General features: G+C 51.0%; 1 protein-coding gene across 1 annotated transcript in view; it reads right to left on the bottom strand.

The window, feature by feature from the left end:
* The window catches only part of Pdia5 (protein disulfide isomerase family A member 5), an 89,707-nt gene that overhangs the window by 56,854 nt on the left and 15,316 nt on the right, over nt 1–17,537 (bottom strand). The window contains exons 2-3 of the mRNA XM_005344890.2: nt 9,443–9,569; nt 7,052–7,139 (exon numbers count right to left, since the gene is read on the bottom strand). Of these exons, the coding sequence (XP_005344947.1) occupies nt 7,052–7,139; nt 9,443–9,569 (215 nt within the window). The remainder of the gene's footprint in view (nt 1–7,051; nt 7,140–9,442; nt 9,570–17,537) is intronic.

A 17,537-nucleotide genomic window follows, 5' to 3' on the forward strand; every position in this document is an offset into this window, starting at 1 on the left:
CAATGTAAGGGAGAGATTTTCAGATTAAGAAAACATGTCTGGAGCCGGGTGGTGGTGGTACATGTCTTTAATCACAGCAATCTCAAGAGGCAGAGGCAGAGGCAGATGGATCTCTATCTCCGTAAGTTCAAGGCCAGCCTGGTCTGTAGGAGCTAGTTCTAGGACAGTTAGGGTTGTTACACAGAGAAACCCTGTCTCGAAAAAACAAAACAAAAACCAAAAAACAGAGGTGGGGGAAACATGTCTGGCTGGGTGGTGGTGGCACCACTTTTAATCCCAGCACTCAGGAAGCAGAGTCAGGACTTTTGAGTGTGAGGCCAGCCTGGTCTAAAGAGTGAGTTCCAGAACAGCCAGGGCTACACAGAGGAACGCTGTCTTGAAAAACCAAAAAAAAAAGAAAAGAAAAAAAGGAAGGAAGGAAGGAAGGTCGGTCATCTGGATGAAGAGGGTGCAGGTGGATGCAGATGGCACCACTCCCTTCCTCACCCAGGTCTCCAGCATCCCTCTCTCTATAGTCCCAGATGTTTGATGACCATTGTGACCGTTACCTCTTCTAATCACTGGACTGTGAACTGTTAGGGGATATTATTTTAAGATGTGTCACATTCTTTTATGCTGTGGAACATTTGTTTAATGATGTAAAGATGTATTGCATTCTTCTATATTGCATTTGTTTACCTCTCTGAAGCTGTGTTACTTTGTCTACCTAAAACACCTGATGGTCTAATAAAGAGCTGAACAACCAATAGTGAGGCAGGAGAAAGGATAAATGGACCTGGCAGGCAGAGAGAATAAACAGAAGGAAAAAATCTGAGAAAAAGAAGATCTAGGGGCAAAAAAATGGGGGGGCCAGCCACCCACCCAGCCAGAGTAAGAGTGAAAGTAAGATTACAGAAGTAAGAAAAGGGAAAAGCCCAGCGGCAAAAGGAAGCCGGGATAATTTAAGAAGAGCTGGCTATAAACAAGCCAAGCTAAGGCCAGGCATTTATAAGTAATAAGCCTCTGTGTGTGATTTATTTGGGAGCTGGGTGGCGGGACCCCAAAAGAGTAAAGAGCCAAAGAGTAAAAACAACAACAGCAAACAGTAGAGACTCAAGAATGACATGAGGAACACACAGAGGAAGGGCAGGGAGCAGCGACATCACAGGGAGACAGAAGACGGCAAAGGACAGGAAACAGAGTGTTAAGAGAAATGAGCTGGGTTTGGGACAAAGAGGTGAGCTGGACAGGCTGAAAGAAGGCATCAGAAGGCGACACACAGCATCTAGCCTAAACCCTCTCACCCTAAAGCCTGGAGCCGGCCACATACAAGGCTCTTCTGACAGCAGCTGTCTGGGTCTGGGTTTACCCCTACCTTTGGGGAGTCTATTGTGAATCTGAACTGCTGAAGCCTGTGTGTCAAACAGCAGCCAACGAGGGCCCCTTCCCTGCCCTGAGTTAAGGACCTGGAGAGAGGGCCACGCTCAGGATATTTACAACCAACCCCGACACTTTCTTCACCCACCCTGCTCTGTTCAGCAAATCCTCTGATCACCTTCCCATCATCAAGAGCAACAACAATCGGTGCAGGAACTTTGCTTTGGCTGCCGTGTGACCTCCCCAGGCCCCATCCAGTCTGGCAGCCAAAACCTAGGCCATGGGAGAGTCCCAGAAATGAAGCCTCAGCTCCCCTTCAGCAGCAAAGCATCATGCTAAGCAATGTGGGTGGTGGAACCTGGACCAGGGAACACAGGAACACCTAGTCTCTTCCTTGGGGTGGTCCTGCGGCCTAGCCCAGCTTGCAGGGATGGAATTCGCCCATCTCTATCCCAGGCTTCCATGTTGCAGACTATATAACCCTCTTCCTCAGGTTATAGGACACTGCCTAAGGTCCTCAACTCTCCCCTGCCTCCTACACACTCTGTCACGGGGATGGAACAAGATGTGGCTCCTTTCCTATCAAATCTCTCCCAACCTCCCTTCTCCCTCGTCTCTCTCCACTTGTCTCTGCCTGCTCCGGCCCATCAGAAAAGCTCGCCCCCTGAAGGCAAGGCCATGCCTTCATTCACAGCTGCTCCTTAGGGTCACCAGAGGAGCTGGCACACGGTGGCATTCAAACAATAACTTGACTGGACAGGTGAATTAGCGGAATGAGAGATGAATGTAAGATGCTATCTTGGAGCTGCTAGGACAGGGCCCTGAACTTCTGGCTTCCTGGGCACCAGGAATCCTGCCAGGTGACAAATCCCAAGGGGGTCCCCTCAGCTCTCTGCCCTCTCTCCAGATAATCCTGTCTCTTAGCGTGTCTAAGTATGCACGTGCGTGAGTACTAATTGTGCAGCTCAGACAGTCAAAGTCGTAAGAGTTCAGGAAGGGAAGAAAATTACCCATGCTCCTTAGCACTTAAAAGGATCTGAGTTGAGAGATTAAGAACAATTAATTGATCCACTGCCTCCTTCCCTCCTGCAGCTCGCGACTGAGACTCTAGGGGAAAAGGAGACAAAGGCAGAGAAGTGAGCTTTGCCAGAAGTCCCAGAGAGCCAGGCTCTCCTCTGACTGGCAGGAACTACACATCAGTCTGCCAGGAGGCGTCAAGGCCATAACCACCCCCTCTCTACTCCTCCACCTTCGCTACAAAGAACGAGGAGGGAAAGATCTCGGAGGCCTCTGCACATCCCATACCCTGCACCCCAAGAGACAGGTACAAGTGGGGACGAGGTTGCCAGTCTAGGGTGTCTGCTGCGGGGTACAGAGTGCTTAAACTCTGAGGAGTCAGATCCAGGACTGAGAGTGAGAGACAGAGAAGATGCGGAGGCTAAGAGGAGGAGCTGCTGGGTCTTTCTAGACCTGCGGCCTGAGCCTGTGCTAGGAGATGGCTTCTCAGCCAGCTGGCATACGGCTTCTAGGCCTGGCGCCACCACCAGCAGGTAGGCCCTTCAGGGAAGCCTGAGCTGTAAAACACAGGACAGGATGACAGTGGCTGCTCGGTGCCAAACAAGGACAGAGATATGATGAGGAGACAGCGAGAGCAGTCCTGGAGAAGTTAAACCTTAAGTCCCTGAAGGGATGCTAGCAGAACGATGCCCGGTCGGCTAGTCTCCTTGGTGCCTACCTCTGAAGTAGGCGACAAGGTATGCGTTGGATACTGCGGTAAGAGGCCTGTGGCCTCTCCTTTCTGGTGGGTAAAGGCCCCCTTCTCCTCCTACCTGTCCGGACCAGCGTCTATCTAAGGCAGCAGTTCTCAACCTGCAGGTCACAACCCCTCTGAAGGCTGAATGACCCTTTCACAGGGGTCACATATCAGATATTTACATTATAACCCATAACGGTTGAAAAATATAGTTATGAAGTAGCAGTGGAAATAATTTTACAGTTGGGGTCACCCCAGAATAAGGGGCTGTATTAAAGGGCCACAGCATTAGGAAGGTTGAGAACCACTGGTCTAAGGCTTTGCTTCTCAGTTGGAACTTATTCCTCAAATGCATGCCATATGCCAGAAGATATCTAAAGCCACAGAACAAGCAAGATGCTTCTTAGGGGAGTCTATTTTCTCTCATGGGATGTAACATTTGCCTTGCTTAGGCAAGAAGGAGGAAATGCAAAATTCAAATTAATTCTTAGAAGAAAACATAAGACCTCAAAATACATTACACCTGTCCTGGCAGGCCCCTAATCTTGCATCTGGGGAGCCATTACTGCTTCAGGGAAATCAAGCAGATGGGAAAAGGGAAGGAAGGGAATATGGTTAGGCAGTGGCCTTGCACTCCAGGGAAAGCAAGCAGCCAGCAGCTGAGGGGAGCTCTGCTCACAGAACTAGTGTACCAGGCCTGGTTCAGCCTCCTGGATGGCAGTACCACGCAGGCCCATCCCAGTGCCACACCAGGGAGCTACCAACGCCATCACATGTGGCCCAGGGCACAGCCACTCCCAGTCTGCCAAGCAACTGTAGAGGTCGGAGCTGGGAGAGAGTGGGAAAAAGGAGAACTGGAGCTTCTGCAGACAGAATCCATGTGCTCAAGAGATAGCCAGGGTCTCGGGGAAAGTCAGTAGACAGACACATGAGGGTCAGCAGGTGTGCATATGGAAAAGACAGGGAAAGAGACAGAAAACCAAAGAAAACTTAGAGACATCCTTGGGAGAATAACGGAGAAAAGAAGACCAACGAACTGCAGTAGCAGAGACTCGGCTCCTCTCTGGGAGTAAACTGCAAAGGAAGAGAAAGGAACATGTCAGGGGGGAGAGGGTACCCCAGACTGTGAGGAAGCCCCACAAACCAGACTCTAGCACTGGAAGGCAATGCCCACCAGACAGTTAAGCACAGCAGGCTGGCAGCTTTGGGAATTCTCTGAAGCAGATCATTTAGGGACGGGAGCAATCTGGAAGGTCCTGCTGCTCAGGTCACACATGTCAGACTGCGGTCCAGAAAGCCAAACATCCCACAGTACAAACTCAAAGCCAGGCCCTCTGCCCTGCAGCTGTACAAAACCCACTACATGCCATGGCTGGCCTCCAACACACTCCTCCTGCCTCAGCGGGCTGAGTACTGGGATTGCAGGTGGGTGCCGCCATGTCAAGCTCGCTTCACACATCTTGAGAGCAAGTAAAGCAAGGATGGTCATTTAAAAAAGAAAAAAAGAAACCTTACCAAACAAACAAATGTCCATTTCCCCCCAATATCCAGCTAGGTGAGAAATGATGGTAACAGAACAGCACCTCCCATTTAAACCCTGTTTCGATTCTAGAACTTTCACTTATCTCTTCTTCACCACAGAAACTGGGAAAAGACAGAACATGCAGCCTTTTCACGTTTTGCAGATAAGGAAACAGACTTAGGTTAAATGGCTCCCCTCAGTCACGGGGCTAGGAACTGGAGTGCCTGGTCCTCCAGCCTGGAGTCCTCCTATGTCCCAGACTGTGTCTGTCACTCCACACACCTACAAAGATGACCCAACACGGTAGCAGCATCTTCTCTTTCCCCGTTCCCTTTAAAGAGGAAAAGCTCAGTGGCCTGGTCCTTGTTGACCCTCCTGGTTACCCCAGCAAAACCACAGCACCCCCATTCTGGCTGCCATCTACTGATGGCATGGCAGGAAGTAGTCTAGCTGGGGAGACTGAGATGGAACCTTAGCAGAACTTACTGTGTGGTGGCTAGCTGACCATCTGTTGCTTCCTAGCAGGAGGTGAAAAAAGCAACACTGGTTCCAGGCCATTTCCTCCTTCCTCCGCAGACAGTACCAGAAAACCACTCCATACACTCCTGTCAATAATGTGAGGGTCTCATCCCAAGCTCAGGGACACAGACAGGTGGCATGTGAGGCTAAGCTGATTTCTAGAATGCCATGGAGTCCCCATGGTTAAGTGCCTTTAGGATTCACAGGAAGAGGAATGAGAGGGCAGACGCCAGCTCATCTCTTGGGATCTCTTTGTGGTCCCTGAGATCTATCACTCAGGGTGGCTTACAGGGACCAGAAGCCATCAGTCAGCAGTATTTTGCCTCTGATCCTAAACCCAGACCCAAATCCACCTCCTTGGCTAAACTCCACTAAAGCTCTTTAACGTTTGAGACTGTACTTCCTCTTACAAGGATGAATCTGATAAACCGAGAGGCACTGTTGGACCAGTCCTGCCTCTTGAACAAGGAACCTCTTCAAGGCTCTAACCTACCTCCGCCTAGAGTTTAATTCCAGCATATCAACGTCACAGGATTCTCCCACTGGCGCTAGCCCCAGACACTAAGACTGTAAATTAGTCGTAATCCCTAATCTAATCTCTCTTTACCCATTGATCCCAGGCCCCACTAGCTCAGGTATCCTGCTCTGGAGGTTCCATAGCCCCTCTGAAAGCAGTTTGCTCATCCTCACAGGCAGTACTTGGGAGCTAAGCTGCAGGGAGCTCAGGCAGGAAAAGCCAGGGCACGAGCAGTACATGGCCATCTCAGGTCTTCGTCCTTTTCCTGGAACCTCACTGCCTCTGCAAAGTTTTCTTGACCTCTCCAGGCCATGCACACAGACTGTCTCTTAGATCATGAGCCTGTTTAGAGCACGCCTCACTTGGCAGCATCTGCCCTGGCGTGATGTCTGCTCCTTCCTCACACACTGAGCTCCTGGAAGGCACGACTATTTATCTGGGAGCCCTCAAAGCACAGAGTGAGTGCTCGGTAATAGCTGATTGGTAAAGCTGGAGGGAAGAGCCGCTACGTCAAAGCCCTTCTGCTCATTCCTGGCACCCGTGACCCTCTTAAGGATGCTTGGCAGAACTGCTGTCATCTTCAGATATGGAAATTCCAAAGTGTCCTGTCTCCTCTGATAGATTCTGTCATTTGCCCAGTTCCATAGAGCACTGTTGGTAAAATGGAGGTGACAGAAGCACCTGAAAGATGGGAGTACTGTCAACCCAACTGTAAACTACAGTTAACCAGTGGCTAAGACCTCAGCAGCCACCTAGTGAGCAGCCGTTTCTGCTCAGCTGGTGTCGGCATGAATCTAGACGCATGAAGCTAGACACACGCATCCACGCACACACCTCAATGCATGACTCTCCTGTGCTGTTCTCTCTCCCCTCTGCAGCTTACAAATCAGTGTGGACCAACACTCCACTTCCATCTGTCCTTTAGGACTCACTCAGGCGCAGGGCCCACAAACTCAGGCCCAGGCAGTCTAGTCCGGTGGCCAGCTGAGGACACTGTTTGTGGTGTAGGAGTGAGAAGGGCCTGGATTGGGGGCAAAGCTCATGGCTCATGTCTGCAGACCCATCGCCAGCCAAGTGAGTGGCCCTGAAAAAAAAAAAATCACTTGTGCCTGGAATCAAGGCTCCTCTCTTCCAGTAGGGAAGAAGCCCTCTGCCTACCGCCCTCTGAGATGATAAATAAGTAACACACAGGACATACGAGAAAGCTCCAGGAAAATGAGAGAAAAGGGGGCAGGGAATGGGAAGACAGGGGCGGGGAGCCAAACCTTCCCTCTGTAAGGTACAAGAGATCCCCGTGTCACCTCAAGGATCTCTCCATCATGCTCTCCCTTGCACCCCAGCCACCAGAACCCCCAGCCCTGTGCCCTGGGTCCCCAGCACATACCCACAGTCCACCCAGCAGATGGTGCCCTGTCCTTTCACTGCCTGGGCCACAGTGGACAGTAGCTTGAGATGACTTTCGGCTGCTGCCTCTGAAAAAAATGAAAGATGAAACATTTGAGTCCAAGGGCTCTGGCCCATGGGCAGGGTGGGGTCTTGGGGACAATTCCTGAGGATGCGGCCAGAGCTTCCAGGTAATACCGTTGGACAGCAGGGTCCTGTGGACAAGCTTCTGGATTTCAACTCTGTCGGTCTCTAATGGTCTGCCGCACAGTGCTTACGGCTGGTTTTGACACCTGCACCTGGCAGACTCTTAGTTCCCTCCTCCTTATGATCCCATGAATGTAAGTTTCTCAAAGAGCCCATCAGACAGAGCCCGACAAAGAGCAATCTGCTGCCTTCTCCTGCCCGGAACCCCATGATAAACCCAAGGCCAAGCAGAAATGATATCTGAATTATGTGCCTCTGAGGAGCTGCTCTTCCAGGGTGGAAATGGGAGCTGTTTGTGAACACAAAGCATGCTGAAGCCTTTCACAGAGGCGGACAATAAGCATCGCTTAAGAAATATACTCGGAGTGGTTGAGAAGAGGCATTCCCAAGAAACCCCAGCCAGGGCAGCAGGAGGCAGCAAACCACTGAAGCAGGGAAGCGATTGTTCCTCTGTGCTCACCACTGGGGCAAAGAGAGGGTATGGATGAAGTGGAAGAACAATAGGAAGTACCCCACCATCGGGAGGGGAGAGCTGCTTGGAAGGATGGGAGGAGGAGGGGATGAAATCCAGTTTCTAAGTGCTCAGAAAACCCACTGGAGGCCAGAATCTGGAGCAGTAAGCACAGGCAAGATGCAGGAGGTGAAGTCATTGCCCAGGCCCTGCCCCCAGCACACTGAGGCAGCATAGGGGCTGTAATTCTGATGAACCGAACAAAGGCGGAGCCAGATAAGGGGCAAAGCAATGGCTGGATCCTGCCTCCATGGCAGATCTCACTGACCCCAACTTCCCACTCAGGAGGCCTTCTGTCTCAGACCTGGGCTGACTCCAAAGCCCCAACATTGCAGAGATAACTCACTTGATCCCATCCTCCATCTGAGGAAGTGAGGTACAGAGATGACACAGGGGACCAGTTCCACCACCAGGAATGGCTGGACTCAAGTGTCATGTCCTCTTATCTCGATGACCTCATTTGTAAATGGGATACAAGCAGGGCAGTGGTGGCATACACCTTTGACCCCAGCACTTGGATGTCTGTGAGTTCGAGGCCAGCCTGGTCCACAAAGTGAGTTCCAGGACAGCCAGAGCTGTTACACAGAGAAACCCTGTCTTGAAAAACCAAAAATAAAAATAAAAGTAAATGGGATACTATCTGACAATCTGCACTGCCTCCCTTGTGGCAAAGGAGCAAATGAACAGGCTCATAAATGGTCCCAATAACAACACCTGCCCCTGAGAAGACCCAGGAGTTTACAAGGGGGTTACCCCAAGCCCAACCTTCAAGAGAAACAAGTTTCCTTTGGTCTCAGTTTCCCTACTCACAGAAAAACATGGTCACACATTGGGCTCCCAACAGGAAACTTGGTGAAAGTACATCCAGACCTTCAGAAGCAGCAAGTGGCAAGAGCAGCCATATGTCATGAATGCTCAGAGGGCACAGCCTTCAAGAGGGACACACGGCCAAATCATCCATCAGCCCAGAGTGCCAATGAGTGTAGAAGATGAGCTGCCAAGGGGATCTGTGCCCAGAACTGGCCTAGCCACTGGCTGCTGTTCCTCCAGGACACAGAAAACTTGGCATCCTTAGGAGCAGCAAAAACACTTAACTCTGCTGGAACCACATCGACAGCCAGTCTCTTGCCCTTCCCCAAAGTCACTGCCAAGAGCCAAGCAAACTGTCCATTGTACCCTTACCAGCCCAAGGTCAGAGGAGGGGCAGGTGGCTGCTCCCGTCCACAGAGGTTTCTGGGCCTGAACTTTTAGGCATCCACTCCAAAGTCAGTTTTGTATCTCACCCCACAGCGGGAGTCAGGCAAGACCAGGACTACTGGTGCAGGTAAATGTCCCCAGGCCTGGGACCAGTTCAGCTGGCAACAGGCCAGCCTGGTAGTTAATCAACAGCTCCCATGAAGCCTGCCCTAGCAGGGCTGGACCTGTGGCTGGCGGGGAGTCAAGGTGTTCATCCAGGACTCATACGGTCCTCTGCTGGGCTAGGTAGGGGTCCCAGAGCCTTCTTCTTCCAGGAAGCTCAGAAAAAGGAACTGAAATGACCCCCAGATTGCAAAAGTAACCCAGTGCCCTAGGTAGCCTCCAAAGGAAGTTAGAATACTAATGTCCCTCTGGTCCTCTCTCCCCCATCCCATCTCCCCCGATAGGTGATCCCCAAGGTCTGGAAGGGTCACTCACCAGATTTTGAGTAAAGCACCAGCACATTATTGCGGGTCCTGAGAAGTTTCTTCAAGTCCTTAGGGTCGGAGATTCTCTCAATGAGCGAAGAGACCTTTGTGGAGGACAGCCAGGCTGGCAGGACAACCTAGAAACCAAGCCACCAAGACCCATGAGTCCAGCTTCTGGCCCTTTCACGCTGCCCGCAGATGATCCATCCCAAACATATGTTCTTGCTGGAGGATGGAGCCAAGCAGCCCCTCCCAGAGCACCACACCTGCCTCTATCTCCAGAGATCCCACTTGGCCCCCACCTCACCCTGCCTTCCATGTATGCTGATGAGGGTATCTGGAATATATACATACACAATATAGTGTCGCCCATCAACAAGAACTCTTTGAGAGACCAACGTTTGCATGCAAGGGCACACTGCATCCCTCCTAGAAAACCCTGGGAAGCATGCACTCTCCCATCCAGGATGGAAAGAATGGGCACGAGGTGAAGGCTTTCTCACTCGGCCAAACAATCACAGAGACCTGGCCAATAGAATAAGCCAAGTATCCCCAAGCTCCTGGGAACCTGAGGATCCAGGTGCCTCTGTGGGCAAGATGAAGAGAGGACTGAAAGTAGAGTCGGGTGCTGGGGAAACAGGAGAAAGGAGGAACTGCCAAGCAGATGCCCAGGCCTGTTTACAGGAACTGAATACTTCCTGAATACCACTGACAAAAGGAGAGCCTACAAACAACAGCCCCACCCATGATAGACCAGAGGCAAAAGCCTGCTTGTTGTGGGATATTTGTACACTGTGTGAAGATGGATTGCTGTGACTGGTTTAATTAAAAAGCTGAACGTCCAATCGCTAGTCAGGAGAGAATAGGCGGGACTTCCAGGCAGAGACAGGAACTCTGGGAAGAAGAGAGGGAGATACCAGAGACATATGGAGGGAGTTGGACATACAGAATGGAGGAGAGGTGAAGAGCCAAATGGCAGGACATAGATTAATAGAAACAGGTTAATTTAAGCTATAAGAGCCAGTTAGAAACAAGCCTAAACTAACTGCCAAGCTGTCATAAATAATAATAAATAATAATAAATCTCCATGTCATTATTTGGGGGCTGGCGGTCCAAAGAAAGGGCGACAAGGAAGTCCAACTACATAGTCAGCAGCTCCACTCATGACAGACCAGAGGCAAGTGACTGCTCCCTGCATAGATGGGAGAGCACTGCCTCCAGAGTTCTCGGAAGTGCATCACTGTGCACCCAGCCACACGACCTGCCAATCAGAAAGAGTTATTCACACCAGCTGAAGATATCTCAGATGTGCGAAGTGTACCACCAACACACTCTTTCTCAGAAAGTCATGGGAACTCATGCTCTTCCAATACAAAAAAAAAGAGAGAGAAAGAAATGAAGAACGAGTGTCACAAAACCTAGGAAACTAAGGTCCCAGCACCAGAGAGAGGCAAGAGGAGTTTCCATGCTGATAGTGAGGACAGTGCCCAGGCCCCTGTCAGCAGGTGTGGTAGTTTGCATAGGGATAGCTCCCATAGACTTACTTATATGTTTAAATGCTTGGTCATTAGGAAATGACACTACTTGACAGGGAATAGGAGATATGCTCTTGTTAGAGTAGGGATGGCCTTGCTGGAGGAAGTGTGTCACTGGGGGCTAACTTTGAGGTGTCAGATGCAGTGTTTCATTCTCTTCCTGTTGTTTGCTGATCGGGTGTAGAACGCTCAGCTACCTCTGCAGCACCATGCCTGCCTGCGTGCCACCATGCCTCCAGCCATGACAATGGACTAAACCTATGAACTGTAAGTCAGCCCCAATTAAATGTTTTCCTTTATACAAGTTGCTGTAGTCATGGTTTCTCTTCACAGCAAAAGAACACTGACTACAACAACAAGCTTCAAAGCAACCAGCAACAAGGACGGAGGTCATAGAGCAAAACCACAGATGCAGAGGCAACTGGAGACCACATGCTATCCTCTTCCACATGGAGAGGAATTTGAATATCTTCCAGGAACACGCAAACAAGTCATCTAAATTTCTGATGCATCCCACGCCGGTCATGTCATCTCCTCTTCATAGCCCAATGTCTTGAGCTGTGTCTATGCTTTGCCCCTCAAAGCTAAGGTACCCAGCAACGGCACTCACCCTTTCAGAGGCTCTGTGACTCGCTTGTGCCATGGGGGTAATAATAAATGCCTCCCTGGTGGCACGGCTCTGACAGTTGGGTAACTTCTCAAATATGCTTTACAAATCATAAAACACCATAAAGAGCATTCACTAACATAACATCTAACACCCATGGCCAGCTCAACAGAGGGAAGAGAGAAATGTGCCCCTTCCCTAGCGATTTCCAATGGAATCTGCCACCAGAATCGGGGTTCCTTCTCCCCAGAGTAAAGCTTCCCAGGAGTCAGGTTCCTTGACAGCCTCAGCCTGAGGACCCAGTGATTTGTACAGCCCATCTTCAAAGCTCACAGGAACAGTCCTTCACAGCTGACCGCTGCGTGTCACCCCACTGCTCCACAGGGGCTTATGCCCTGAACACTACAAGTCCACGGTTCAGTGCACACAACAAGTGAGGAAACAACTAGACCGTGTGTTGTAGAAACAGTGACTTGGTACCCTCAGAATAGTCAGGAAACTGCCCTGGTCAGGGACCCTCACCCCCAGATCAACCACCCTGGGCTGGCAGGCACCTGCCAGGCAGCCGACGTGCTACTCGCCTCGGGGACACGGTGCCCATCATTGAAACCGTAGGAATATGAATCTCCCACAAACCCTGGCTTCCTTTATATAAATCCAGACAGTCCCTTAGGTCATGCAACCAAGGACCACCTGACAACAAACACACCACTTTCCAGCCACCCACTAAAGCCTATGGCCCAATGTTTACTGACACAGTAGCATTAAGCTTCTCTGGAAATACCCTGAACAAATTGACTTTGCCCAAAATCCATCACACAAGGAGAAGCTAGGGCTGGCACCGGGCCTCCCTTACACAAGGCTACACAGAAGTCTCTGTGAAGGGTCTATCTTTTCAGTCTTACTGCAGGTCCTCACCCTTACTTAAGTTTAAGAGCTTTGGAGAGCAAGATGCCCTAACTGCTCATTGGAAAGCTTAGTAAACATGACAGCCTACAGATACCAGATACCAACCCTCAGAGAGCATGTCACAACGTGAGTCCTTGGTGGCTTTAAGAGATAAGAGGCCTAGAAAGGGCCATGAAACCCAGGGAGACCCCAGCACAATGGGTGTCCAGAATGGGACTGATTGAGGGCAGTTGGTTCCCTGCAGGCCTAGAACTTGACAGTGGTCATGAGGAGTGTCAGGATAAACGATAGACTCATCTACCTGGAACCTTAGGATTGGCAGGATAGGGTGACCAGCTGGGTGACTGAACAGGTAAGGGAAAAAGGTCCATGCAGTCACCTCCAACGACTTCACAGCAAGTGGGAAGAGAAGTCTAAACGGGATGCTCTGCCTCCAAGGATGGAACGCAGCCCAACACGGGAGATGGACCAGCAGTAGAAGGCAGCTTCTTTCTTGGACTGAAGAAGATGGCAGTGGGCTAGGATTTCTGGGGTTGCAGCCAACAGACATGTGAAAAAGCACCCATGAACAACACATGTCCTCCAAACTAGAGGATAAGCCGTGAAGCAACTGAAGTTTCCAAGATCTGGAGCCAGAGAAGGGACAAGGAAGAGCCCAGCCCAGGAAGAAGGACAAAATGATAAGAGCAGCCCCCAAGTGAGACAGACAAGCAGGCCAGGCTATATGGAGAAAGGCTGCTGGTGACATCTGGGAGCATTGGGGGGGGGGGTCCAAACCAGGGTCCTGAGCAATTACACCCAGTGCAGGAGCTGGGTAACACGAGCCAGCAAACAGGTTAGAGGGTCCCCACAGCAGGCAGGGAGCCTTCAGGGGTCTGTGAGCACAGAAGGTGTGGAGTTTGCCAAGAGGCGGGATTTGAGAGCCTGACAGATAGGAAACCCAATCAGAATGGCCAGGCAACAGTGTGACCGTAGTTAAGACTATTAAAGAGAAAGGGATAAAAGGCCTGTGTGAGTCCCAAGGCCTCACCCTCACAGGCACCCACAGGAGCAGCCACCCCTCCCTACCCTGAGAGACACTGAACATTCCATTTTCTCCTCTGCTCCTTTCATGAACATTCCCAGCAGGCTCCTTCCTTTCCTTAACCCGAAGCTAAAGTGAGTCTGCATTGCCTTGTCCAGAACCAGCAGCAGACCAGTCACAACCCACAAGCATGCCTGACAACAGTATCTACAGCCACAATCACAGCTTTAATGACCCACAGATTATCAGCTCCTCTGCTGTGCCCCAGGGAGGAAAAGGTGGCATTGGAGTGCCCCCAAATCCAGCTGCTTCCCAGTCAGCCCTGACATAGTTCCTCTGCTTGGTGGGCCTTCACACTGGCAGCCAAGCATTCTCGAACTGTACTCACCACTCACTCTGCCCATCTCCCCCTGGGCTGAGACCCCAAAGGATTTCCTGGGAGAGATCAGTGTTTCCCTTTTCTACTGCAGAGGATCCTCCCCTCCACTGCCAGATTCTTCTTGTACCAGAAAAGTATCACCCCATCCCACCAGAGAAGCACCCTATCCCAATGACGGGTCCCCTTCTACCACCACCAATCCCCTTTACCAGGATGCCAGGCTTTCTTCAGGGCCCTCTGAAACTTCATCCTAGCATAGCTAGGTCAACTGCATGAGACCAAATCCCTTCTCCATCTGCTCCGTCTCTGAGTGACTCTCCCATCTACACGGCTGCTTATCTCCCACCACACGGTCCATCCGTTCCTGGGCTTGTCCTCCATCCCCCTCCCTCTGCCACTTTCAGACACCCTGGAAAGAGCGGTGGCTCTGGGGTCAGACAGACATGGCACAAATCCAGCTGCCACCATTTACAAGACCCCAGGCTTGTTACTAGACTGCTGAGTGTCATCTCTTGACCCAGAAGTTGAGAGGATAATACCCACACACACCTGGTGGCTTGGCTCGAGATTAAATGAGGGAGGAAGGGGGACATGAACCTAATGCAATACTTGGCAGACGAGCGCGTAACAACTGCTAATTGCCTCTGAGTACTATTAATGAGCAAGGACAACGGACACCGGGGACCACCTCTTCCTCCCGGAGGCCTCGTCTGCAATCAGGCAGAGCCACAGGTCCAAGCAGGAAAGCATGCGCACGCACGCACATTCAGCACCAGAAAACCTGGCGTCTTTTGCCATCTGCACAATGACCTACTGCAAAGGTCACACAGCACGATTAGAACCCTGCCAGGTTGGTGTGTGTGTGGTGATTAGTTTACCGGTAGGGTAAACCCAGCAGGTGGGTACTTGTGTCCTTCTGCAGATGAGGGAGAAGGACCAACAGTTAAGTGACCAAGGACAGGTAGTAGACAAGCAGCAGGGCCAGGGCTTCATCTTGCTCATTACACCTGCTCTGAGAGGAATCCCCTTTCACCCCTCAGGATCCTGGCCTAACCAGTCATGGAGAAAAGAAGCCACTTCCCAGCAACAGAACTAACTAACGGCCAGGATGGCTGAGCAGGAGTTTGCTCTGACACTCTGCTTCCTTCAAGCAGGGGATCACGGGATTGACCAGGGCTCTTGGGACCAAGGGTAGAGACATTCTACATGAGGTGGTCACCCTTGATTTGTTCCCAGCAGGGCCTGTGTGTGAGATGCCGAACCTCCCTTTCCACTTCACCCTGCCTGGTGTCCACTCCCACCTGCCCACAGCACACACAAACCCCCTTTCACTCCACTGAGCCATCCGGCAGTGCCACCATCCTACACACCTGGAAAACAACCAGGAATAAGAGTCTTTGTCCCATCACACCCCCTCCGCCACCTTAAAAAAACAATGCTATCTCCAGGGCACGTGCCAGCATCCTCCCCGTTCCCTGCAGCTGGCGGCGGCTGTCATTGCAGGCTCACTATGCTCTGCAAGTCCCAGAGCCAGAGCCAGTCTATTACATAAAAGTGGCTTGCCGAAGAAGGAAGATCTGGGGACCGAAGTTTAACATTTAGGAGGAAGGATGGAGGTGGGACACAAGCCTTTTTCCTCTGTCACCTGAGTGAAGATTCCCTTCTTGTGTTGGGAGCCGTGAAAAAAGCAGCTTAATTTAGTTTAACCCACATTTTGCTCAAAATAGCTTTGAAATGTCAGAATCTGGAAGTCTAGACACTGAGGAACCTAGTGGTAAAGGGACTGAGGGGTAAAAACAGACAAGGGTCTCAACTGGATGTTGGAGGAACGGAGGAACAGGCTGGCTGAGAATTCAGGGCCCAGATCTGGGAGCAGCAGGAATCACAAAGTCAAGCTGGTACCAACCTTGTCAGTTATTACTGGCTGAGTGACCGTGGGTACATAGGTCACCTCTCTTCAAAGTCTGCTTCTATCTCTGCAAACGGAAGGGGCTAAAGCTTTTTCCAAAGTTCTTCCCAATGGTAGCATTGGATACACCTAATATTGTGACTACCTAGAGGCAAGATTGCCTTCTGAAGAAGTGGCTGGCTTCCCTGTGCTGTGGTCACTGCAATGAAAGGCTTGTCTCAAAGACTCCCTGGCACCAAATGGGACCATCTGGTTAAACCCCAGACTGTGGGATGTAAGCATAAGTTATGTGGTAACTATTAAGGACAATCCTTAGCAGGTATCTAAACAGGAGACGTTTGTTTTGAGACAGCGTCTCTCTACGTAGATCAGGCTCAGGCCAGCCTCGAACTCACACGCCACTGTGCCTGCCTTGGAAGGAGTCTTCTTAAATCAGCCAGCCACAGTTATATAAGGTGGCTGGAACTCTAACAGCCATGCTGAGAAGGATCTCTCACACAACAGAGGGCTATACCTCTCCAGACTTCAACATGAGCCGAATAAATGGTCTTGAAGTCCTACCAAACTAGACCTTCTGGCATACACATGCATAGGACTGAGCGCCCAATTAAACAGCAGCTTCAACAAGAAGGCACCTGAAAAACCAGACCTTGCACCCTATTTCAGATGGGCAACTTATGAGGAAGGTGGGAGAGGGACTGTGGAGGGATGCACGTGCCGTGGCTCTCCTGACCAATGGCACCTTCACTGGGTGTTACCTTCAAAGGTAACCACCAGCTGGGATCTCTCCAGTTCCCCTCTCTGGCCCTTTGCTCTTCAGGAGGCCAGCTCATCCCTTACAAGGGTCCGGACAAGATGGGTGAGACAGAAGATGGCTGTGGGATCTCACCACACCAACACCCTCGGGGAAGTCCATGTCCCCTGGCCTGCCTGTATCACCCTGAACAATGCCAATCATGGGAGGTTTAAGCTCCTCCCCTCCCAGGTTAGCTACAGCCATCACACGCTGAAGCCCACCATCTCCTCTAGAGAGCCCAGGTTAAACACCCCAATTCTTCACCCGTGATCTCAAGTCGCCCCTCGTTCTGAAGCATCTTCCTGAGACATGCGACATCAGAGCTTAGACTGATGCTGAACGCTGTGCCGCCTGAGAAAAGTAACGCACTCCCTGGCACTGTGATTTATTTCTGGAAATAAGTACCCTGCTTTCATAACTCAAAACACAGGCTATTAATCACACAACCCTTTGCTGGTGGGCCACAGTTGAAAGAGAGACACAAAGACTGGAGCACCATTAGCCCAGCCTTAAAATATAGAGCCTGACCGTTCCAGGGCTGGCAGGAGCCTAACACAGCCAATTTTTCTGGCAAGCTGCTTGGCATGAGGTAGCGGGTCTCTTGAAAGTGCTTGTGCCCTTTGACTCGGTGGATCCACTCCTGAGGAGCTGTCCTGAGGGGATGAGCGAGCTTTCTGCCACCGACATGACTCACACAGTCCCAACAACCAGAGTCAAATCCGTGCAAACAACCCAAACAGCCGGCAGCAGGGGAACGGCTGCACACAACGGCACAGAGGAATGAAGGGACAAGGCAAAAACATTTGCCTAGAGGTTAAGTTAAAATAAATAAAATAAGTGAAACACTCATGGCATGACCACAGCTATGAGCAAACAAAATGACGCTCGGAAAAGACCGGCAGAGATGGAAATGACCTACGACTGCCCCTGCACAACTGCGTGCTT

The sequence above is a fragment of the Microtus ochrogaster genome, chromosome 2, assembly GCF_000317375.1.
Source record: "Microtus ochrogaster isolate Prairie Vole_2 chromosome 2, MicOch1.0, whole genome shotgun sequence".
NCBI lineage: Eukaryota > Metazoa > Chordata > Mammalia > Rodentia > Cricetidae > Microtus > Microtus ochrogaster.